The 10,113-nt window shown below is 31.8% G+C and overlaps 1 protein-coding gene across 1 annotated transcript; it reads right to left on the bottom strand.

The window, feature by feature from the left end:
• Positions 1-124: 124 nt before the first annotated feature.
• On the bottom strand, positions 125-7,041 carry LOC111503387 (activator of 90 kDa heat shock protein ATPase homolog 1). The gene is made up of 4 exons (XM_023157679.2): positions 6,879-7,041; positions 6,376-6,739; positions 3,281-3,811; positions 125-423 (listed from the first exon to the last, which is right to left on the bottom strand). Exons 2-4 carry the CDS (start codon positions 6,733-6,735, stop codon positions 289-291), a joined length of 1,026 nt encoding a protein of 341 aa, XP_023013447.2. The 5' UTR covers positions 6,736-6,739; positions 6,879-7,041; the 3' UTR covers positions 125-288.
• Between the last annotated feature and the right edge of the window lie 3,072 nt (positions 7,042-10,113).

The raw sequence follows: 10,113 nt of genomic DNA, 5'->3' as shown, positions 1-10,113 counted from the left end.
TTGTGTTCGAAATAACTATGAATATTTGCACTATAAAAAAGGCAAAAAACCCTTGTTCATGGAAATTATTACTTCTGTGCTCATACTATTTCGATGAATATTTTGAAACAGGAAATAACAATGGTAAACACTTCGGACGAGGAAAAAGAGTTTCCAATACAAAAAGCTTTGAGAAAAGAATGTTTGGATGACGAAATTCTAACTAAGAATCATCAAATTCTACACACAAAAATTTCTTTGCTTCCTGTTCAATAGGCTGTTCACTTTAGAGTCATTAAAAAAAATTATCTACGTGAAGAACACACCGAATCCAAATGTTTGTTTCATGGAATCCCAATAGTAGCGCTGCCAATTGCCTTTGGTAACTTCCAATTCGGCACTAGGTACACCTGTCTGTTCCAAAGTAACTTCAGTATGATCGTTCTAAAACAAAATGAAATTTTATAAACATCACAAATGAGTTGCTAAATAGGGATCTTGAGAAAACTGTAAGAGTTGCAGAGGTTAATGAAGGCAAATTGGGTATTTTGGAGCCCATTATCATGATGTTACACGTTTACTCTTAGATATATAAGAAAATTGAAAGATTTGAAATATTTTCGTACATTTATATGGTTTAATTGAACAGATTTCCACTTTGTCATTAGAGCTTTTATAAAAGGTGTTTTTCCTTGGGCTTCACTTAGAGTTTTCAAATGCAAATCTGTATTTTCAATAACATTTTTTAAAAACTTTTAGAAGCATATCAAGCCATCATCATTGAAGGTTGAATATTGTGAAAATTCAAAAAATACATGCTAAAGGACCTTGTTCACTATAATAATATAGAATTATTGGAGTAAATGCACTCTTCCATGAGTTAATATAAGGTTCGTTCCAACCTTGAGTCACAAACAGATTTCCAACTGTTTGTAAATCGTTGTCAACGCGCATGTCTGGTAAATATTGGTTTCTGATTAATTTGAAATTTCTGATTGGAACAGCTGATAGTTCAACTGAAGTTTGGCATGGAATTTCAACATAACCTTTAAAAATAATTTGGGAAAGAAAGTTTTTGGCTTTTTACTACTCCATCTTAATACAAAAAAAGGGGATGAGGGAATCTTCCAAAGAAAGGAAGGAAGTAATCAATTTGAAAATAAGTAACTCTATACATGGATGTGTAGATCATGCAAAGAAGTAACTTTCAGACACAAACTGAAAGAATGTCCTCCTGAAACAGCTACTTTCATATAAACATTGAATTACACGAAAGAAAAAATTTTTTTTTCGAAACAAATACTTCTATATGAACACTGAATTATACAGAAGATACTTTTCTCTACTCAGTTTGTATTTCAAACATTCCACAACGAATGTCACTCCTAAAAATATAACCCCTTCAATTCTTTAAAAATAAATCTAATCAAGTGTATTTCTGGAGAGTAAAAGAAGGTTGCAGTATTTTATATCTCTATTCTATTTACTTATCAACATGGAACTGGGAGGTCACCGCAATAATTAATTTGTGTAATTAAAGATGTTCATATTATAGGTTCACTTAAAGAATTCCCAATTTTTTCTGCGCCAGCAAATACATAATTTATTTTATAACAATTTTTGCAGGTTATGTTGTTTGTAAGTTGCATGAACATAAAACAGAAACAGTAATACGGAATACGCATGCGTCAGATTGATGGTTAGAAGATAATCCTCAAACCATTCTGATAGATTTCGAACAGGTTTGAATCTTGGATGGAACAGAAAACTAATAGTTTACTAATGGTCGGAAACTCACGTTGGAACGCAATCACATTACTGCGCAGAATCCTGACTGTCAGAAACGGTTTCTGACGCTGGTTGGAACGAACCTATAAAGGTGAGACGGTATCTGGTTAGGTAAGCTTGGGCGATTCATTCTACATATTTAATCGATTGCTATGTGGAACAGTGGTTCGAGCCCTACGGCTGGAAAAAGGATTTGCACTGCTTAACATCCACACCGTGCTGGGAATCGCACGTTAAAAGGTAAGATCTCGTTAATCCTCAGTTCACACACACTGTTGGTTCCTAGCTGGGTGACAGTGGGTTGATGGAAAAAACATATTTTAATGTGATTACATTGAATCATGAGAATGTGAAAATCATTGTCTTTTTAATTTGCCATCACTATAGTTTCAGTTGATCAAAATCTAGTACTTACATAATAACAGTCATAACTTCATTATACAGAGCGTTTCTGACTGCTAATATTTCTGGAGATCATTTTGGGTTAATTTTGAGGAAAAAAAACGTGGTGAAAGTTTCAACTGTTGAAAAGTATTTTTAATAACATTTTATATGATCCTAGATATTTCTCTAATTATGCATTTCATATGCATTGGAGGGGTTGTGAACTCATTCATTTTAAAAAGTGATATGCCACTAATTTTCCTCAAGTAAAAGTTATTTTTGAAATAACCATTTCTTTTTTAACAAATTTGGTCTTTTGATTTTTTTGTTCAAAGTACAGTTTCACATAAAAAATAACAGTTACAGTTTTCTACCTAGCCTAGTTATCATGTGTTTGAGTATTCGAAGTGAAAATATCAAATATGATCAATTAAACAAGTTATGAATTTGCAGATATGCAAATATAAAATATTCTCTTAAATGAATATTTTCTGTAACTTAGACATGAACTGTTTTTCGTGAGATGTGAAAAACTTTTGTCAAGAGAAAAAAGTCAACAGATTAATTTTGATCCAAATAGTGCTTTTGAAAAAATTTTTACTTCAAGAAAAAGCAGAGTATCGTTTTTCTCTTTTTAACAGATTCTGTACAAATCCTGCAATGAGCCACCAGCAAAAATAAAAAATTATGAAAATAGAAAAAAAAATGATACCTTTTCCAAGGCATTTAGAAGGAGATGAGCAATTGCAATTTGCATGAATACCCATAGAACAATTTTAGGTATTTCTTAGAAACTCAAAATATTTATAATTCAAATATGTGTTGACATAAAAAATGAAAACTATAGATTTCTGAGTATATAAAATGTACACCTGAACCAAGTTTTGACAAAATCTGAGACAGTAGGGTTTTATTGGTGTGATAATTGACATGGAATGATCCACTTTTAATTTTCAAGTAATTGATTAAATATTTTTTTAATGATTTTTCGCTATATTTTATCGAGATTGTCAAAACAGTTTAAACTTCATTTTTATGTGCCAAAGACTCTCAAACAATACATTCATTATGGTGTTCTCTTTCCATAAGTCACCAAATTTTGATTGTATTAAAGATCAATGAAACTTACCTTCTGATCTATCTCAATAGTTACTGTTGAAAAGTGTCCTTCAGGCCATTGCTTATACCTCCACTGCTGAATAATCTTCTTTGCAGGCAATAACTCTTCAAATTTTCCATAAATATTACCTCCAAACAACTCAAATTTACCCCCTTTCACAGGATCCAATTTAACATGACCTCTTGTGAATGCGGTAACCATTTCAATTCTAGTAAGAGCATCATAAAACTCCTGTGCAGTACACTGAAATTTGTGCGACTCTTTTATGGTCCTAGTATCAATTTTCAGACCTATCCTTTGATTTTCATTATTAACAACTGGTTCCATATTGATTTTTTTGTTAAATCCACTAGTTAGATTTTTAACAGAGTCTGGTTTGATCTGGTCTTTTTTAGGTAAAATCATACCTTTTGAAAATTCTTCTTTGAGTCCAGAAATATACTTAGACAATTGAGAACGAACAAAATCCTTTCCTACCTTTAGCATAATTTCTTTGAGTTTTGTACCTTCATCATCTTCATCTTTCACGGAAATTTGAATCTGAAAATAAAGAAGATGTTGACAAAAATTACTGCAAAATCATTGTCATTAATTTCGGGTGGAGTTTCCTTGTGATGTTTTTCTGAACATATCAAATCTCATAAGCTTTGAAGAAATAGTGGTTGAAAGGTCGAGGGTCAAGTTACATTTTTTCTAATTCTCAAAAACTACTTAAAAAACTCGAATCTTTGTCAAATATCATTTCATACAATTTCTTTGATTAAGTAGTCAGCAACAACGGGTGGGCCAAACTTCATGTCCCAGTCTATATCTTTGCCATTTGAAAAAATTGAGATTTTGGCGCAGAACCAATTCAAATAGGGATGAAATTTCCTAAATTTTTCACATTATAAACTATCTTTTCAAAATTCACCCCTTTGGAAACACCCTTAACTTTTATTTTCCAAATGGCACCCCATGATTTTTGTCACTGATTGCAATTCAGAATCCATTGATATACCATAAAAAATAACTGCAACGAACAGAAGAATGTGAATGTGAAATATTGGGGTAGATAATTTTCCATTGAATTAAAATATGTTTCACTGGTTCAATTACCCATTCTATACATTTATGCCTCATATACTTTGGAAGTTTTTCTGTTGAAACTAGTGTAAATTTTCTGCAGACCAGTAATGGAATTGTGTCGGTTTACCACCCCATGTTGTGAAAGCAGGATGCATCATTCCAAAAAATTTTACCTTGAAAAAACGGTTCATCATTCAAGATAATTTGCATTTGAGCACTGATAGTTGATTTTCGCATATAATCACTTTCTCACAGTTCCTGGTGCAAAATAATTCTGAATGGGTGGAACTGATCCTTTAATATTCAACAAATAGTGGTTCTACTTATGTCGAGTTCTGTAGCAATAGCTCTTGAGAAAATATAACGAATAATATTGTAGTAGGTTAAAACGTTCCTAACATTTTCCCACTTTGGGCGGCCCCGTCATGTTGTGAATTATTGCAGTAAGAAGGAAAAGTATCTATCTGCAATTTTGCTTAAATTCTTTTACCAATACAAACATTTAACAACCATTTACCTCAACAGCCTCTATTCACTCAAGAAAAGTATCAAAATTATTTGTGTTTCGCTTCAAGCGGTGGGTTGAATAATGGTAAGAATTGTTTCATTCCACTTTATAGGTGGATCAAAGTTGTTGAGTTGAACATGGTCAATGTAATTCTCACAAGATATTTATATGACACCCCTTGAATTATTTATTCCAATTTGAGCTCTCGTTTTCACATAAAATGTGAGGCATGGTATACCAGTGTATTTAGAATTGCAACCCTTTTTTCAGAAAGTGACAAAAATAATGGGGTGTCATTTGGAAAACAAAAGTAAGGGGTGTTTCCAAAGGGGGAAGTTTTGGAAGGGTAGTCTGTGATGTGAAAAATTGAAGAAATTTGATCCCCATTTGAATTGGTTGTGAGCACAAATCTCTATATATTCAAATAAGTAAGTTATAAAGTGGAACATAAAATTTGGCTCACCCCGTATATAAATGGGGTCTAGAGATCATTACATTTTAAAAATTTGAATGAGGTATCTATTAACTTTTTAGATGATTGAAAAAAATTGAAACTGACATGATATTGAAAAATTTTATGTATTGTTATTAATTTCAGGGACCAAACATATTATGGAAAAATAAATTTCAGAAGGGCAACACTTCTTTCATGAAAGGAAACTTGAACTCACCTAAAACTGAATTGTAGTACCTACACACTTTTGTGTAACAAAGATTTCATGGGAAAGAAAGTTTTTCCCTGAAGCAGATTCAAGTCATGATTCGAAAGAATGATAATAGGTTTTGGTTATTGAGAATATAAAATAAATGATACAAGTTTTGCCTTGAGCCAGTGGGCAAGTGCAGCCCTGTTTTAGTTGAATCCTTAGGTCTAATATTCAGGTATTTGGAATTAGGCATGACAGGGACATTTCTTGGAATATACACATCTGCAATTTCATGAAAATTGAATGCTGCTGTATTACAAAGGAATTATGTGAGCTACTTATTTACTTACTAGCTCGAAATGATATTATCACTTCACTAGAGTATTTGTTATTTGTTGACAACAGAGAGTCAAAAAATGAAAATGGTTGCGCCAAATATCGAAAATTTCAAAAGTACAAGTTTGTTTATTTCCATAAATATGACTTGTCAATTCACCCTTTTATTCAAGTAAAACACAACACAAGCTACAAACATGGAGGAACCAATTATGGAAGGCACGCGACAAAAAAGTGGCATTCCTTATCTTTTCAATAGCCATATAAATCACATTCATTTCTAGTTTACTCTTATAAAACTACCAACACAAACAAAGATGAAATTTCTTGTGGAAAAATGTAATTCAGTTTTGATAAACAATTATGTCCTTTGCAGAAAAACATACAATTTTGAAGAAATGGAAGTATGGAAGTGAATAAATGGTCACAGTACAGGAATGTGAATAGGTTACTGAAAATAATATCACAATCATCCAGTAGAACTTAAGAATATCCTGTCAACTGTTTTTTATGTTTTTCAATTTTGAATTTGAGGGGTTACTTACATCCAACTCTGAAACCTCATTTTCTTCAGACAAATTGGGCACTTGGATTTTACCAGTAATATCTCGTCCTGTACCGTCCCTGAGTTTTCCACTCCAGTTGAGAATTATATCCCACTCATAAAAAAATATTAATTTTCCTTTTCTATTGTTTGCAGATGCTTCACCTTCCATTTTTTCAACTTCATTTATTGTAATATCTGCGTCATCTGCTTTTATTTTGACATCTCTAAACAGTTCCTTAATGCGGTCTTGAGACCAAGAACTAGCATTTTTCTCGGTCCAATGCCAGTTGTTGACGTTCGTAGCATCTGGGCGCTCCTCTACAATCCATCTTGGATCACCTTCTCCCCATTTGGCCATATTGCTAATAAAATATTCGAATTAAGAAGTTGTTACTGAGATATGAATATTACATAGACACTTTTAAAAGGATAAAATACACGTGTATTAACTAAAGAATGTATCTTTGAACCTTCAATTAAAAAATTCAAATATAAAAGTACCTGTAAGTTTAATAAATTCTCCTAATAGTGTTGCACAGAAAATGAACAAATCGTATATTCTTCCTCGTGAAATTGTGACTTTATATACTCCAGAAAATTCTAGAACTTAACCTAAAGAAATCTCTCTGATTCTAGTCAATTTGTCAATTTTGAACTATTCCAAATCAAACTGACATTGACAGATGGCATCAAGATTGTCTAGAGACAACAATAAAAATTCTTCAAAAATCTCAAGGCATCACCTAATATAGAGTAAAATACTTGGAATTATTTCAAAGGCGTTTTACTTTTACAATAAGAATGAATAAGGTTCACAATAATCACCAACTTTCACTAATGGAAACTCGAGATTTTTTCCATCAATACCAAATGATATTGATTTTATAGCTAGCGATCAGAACTTATATACGTTGAAAGGATTACTATGTTGTGTATATTTGCTTTTTTTTCAATAGACCATAACTTCATTCGAGTTGACGTCTGATTGTACGGACGATGTTTGTTACGTCATTGACTTAGTATTCCATGAACCTTAATACACCTTCAAATAAGGTTCTTATCCGACTATTGTCAAGGTATTTTGATAGCCTCATTTCAGGATGTAAGCTAATATTATTGAGGTTAGGAGGAAAATTTGAATTGCGAACCATCACTGGATCCAAATATTAATTTTTCCATATGATATTTCTTTCATATAATTCTTCCATATATTTTTTAGAAAATGTTTTTGACGTTCTAAGTCAATTACTCATGATTTGTATGGGTGGATTTAACTTCTTTGCGACCTTTTATCTATCTTTTAGGCAGAAAATTGTATATTTTTCTCCTAATTAGGAAAATCAGGTTGAAATTTGTTGAACGATGTTGTGACTTGAAAGCTGTGGTGGCAGAATTGGAATAGATAGTGTATTTGATGTTATGTGAAATAAAACACATGTTAATGAAAATGCCTTATTTTGCAGTCGAAAGAATATTGGAGACGCCCGTATAAAATGAGAGTTCAACATAGTTTGTTGAAGAAATGTTTACAAAAGGGAAAAAAATATATTTGTTCGAATATATTCATCCTAATTTATTTCTGTAGTCTACTAAGACTATAGTGAGGTTTGTATATCCAATTTCAAAGACGGACTCTTAAAGAATGGACGTAGGTACAATATTTTCACATAGTATTGCTAAAAGTTTTTTTGAAATTCAATATGAACTCTTTATACGTTTACTGGGGGCCTACCATAAAAGATATAGGTAGATGAAAAAAAGTGATAATAATATAGGTGATAATAATATAGGCCCTCCAATATCGCTTATGAAAGTTGACCAAATTCATAACTCACTTTAGAGGTCAATCTCAAATGAACAGATTCATTTGAGTGTACTCAAATGAACTCAGAGTGAACCTCATAAAAAATTTGTGATGTAGCGAAAAATTTGATATTTTAAAAAATTTGTCTCTTGATAACAAAGTGCGAGTGTGGTAGAAATTCAATTAACTTTATATCACGCTCATATTTCTAAGGAAATTAGTAGAGTAATGGTAGAGCTCTAAACTTGTATAACAAAAGTCGTGAGTTCAATTTTTACCGACTACACCTTCTTACTTTTCAATACACTCAACTTCCAAATTATTTTAAATTGAATAAGATAACAAAACTAATTGTTTATAGTATATAGTATGTGTGAAATTGGCCGACTTTTTATACTGTGAGATTTTCACTGAACAGTTTACAAAACCCCAACAGTATGATTTTATAGATACTATTGATATTACTCAAATGCAGGGTAGCCATCACGAATGAATCTGAATTTGAAATATTCACAATGAAACATAGGAAAAGTATAATATTCTCTACTTACGAGAAATGACCATTATTCGCTAGAATGATTTGAAACACTCGCCTTCGAGTGTCTTAAATCATTCGACTCACGTTGACAAACTCAATTCTCGCGATTAATGACATTAACCAATCGTTGAATAATACACTATTTCTAATGACTATTGAAAAAAGTCTCAATTATGTGATCGAATCTATTTGACTGTGTAGTCAAAATGTATACCTATAATTCTTCACTTATGAAATTTATTAAAATAAGATTGCACCCTTGCAGGAAATGTTCTGCAGCGGCGGGTTGTTGGACTATCTCTGTCAGGTGACGTGTCACCCGTAATAAGGCCACACTTTGACTACTGTGCCACACTGATGTATCTATTCAAACAAAATCTAATGGGAAAGTTGCAAAAACTACAAAATCGAGGTATGAGAATCATTTTGAGATGCAACCAGTATACCCCTATTGAATCTATGTTGAATACTCTACAGTGGCAGCCGGTACATAAAAGACTGTATTATTTGAGCATGATTTTTATTTTCAAAATTACGAGTGGGATACAACCAGCCTATCTTAGCAGATATTTAGTTCGAAATAGTGACATTCATTCATATAACACAAGAACATGTACCTAATACATTTTATAGATCCCGAACAAACTATAAAAGTGGAATGAATTCATTGTTCTTAAAAGGTCTAGACAGTTTCAATAAGTTACCTGATGAAATAAAATATGTATTCAAAAAGTTATTATTAGAATATATCAAATTGTAATACATTACGCTGTGTAAAATTATATACGTATATAAATTATTCACATATGCATAACTATATATTGTATATTAGGATTCCTAAAATAAAGTCTACTACTACAAGATGATATTCATTTATAGTTATTGATTGTAATATTTGAACAATTGGTCAAATTATTTGCAGGGATATAATTAATATCAGAAATAATGTTTTGGTGACTTGTCGAAACATTTGAATTATATCTACATTGATTCGTTTGGTTGAATTGAAGATGATATTTTGTTGGCCGTATTGGTTTTAATTTTGACGGATTCGTCTATGTAGCCTTCTGCTACGGCGGTGGACTTTCATCCACCGTGTTTTTTGAGAGCAGTAATATTCCCGCCTGCGTCAACTAATATTTTTGTAGAATATCTGCGGAAACTGAGACCAGAATATTGTTCTGGATTCGGTAATTTGAGGAAAACAGCGATATCCTTTCCCATTTTTGTGAATTGGTTCATCCCAATTCTCTGAGTTATATATTTACCATTTTGGTAATTCAAAAAGAATGTGTCAATGGTTACATGACTTGGTCGAAGACTTACAGAATGTAATGGAATTACTATGTTAAACATTCACTTAATATCTTTTGTTGCTAGGTATTTATCAAATA

This window comes from Leptinotarsa decemlineata, unplaced genomic scaffold, assembly GCF_025532065.1.
Source record: "Leptinotarsa decemlineata unplaced genomic scaffold, Ldec_3_MD MMD2_tig00000576_RagTag_RagTag, whole genome shotgun sequence".
Lineage (NCBI taxonomy): Eukaryota > Metazoa > Arthropoda > Insecta > Coleoptera > Chrysomelidae > Leptinotarsa > Leptinotarsa decemlineata.
Note: the sequence above shows the minus strand (reverse complement) of the source record. Positions and strands in the feature narration are given on the sequence as shown.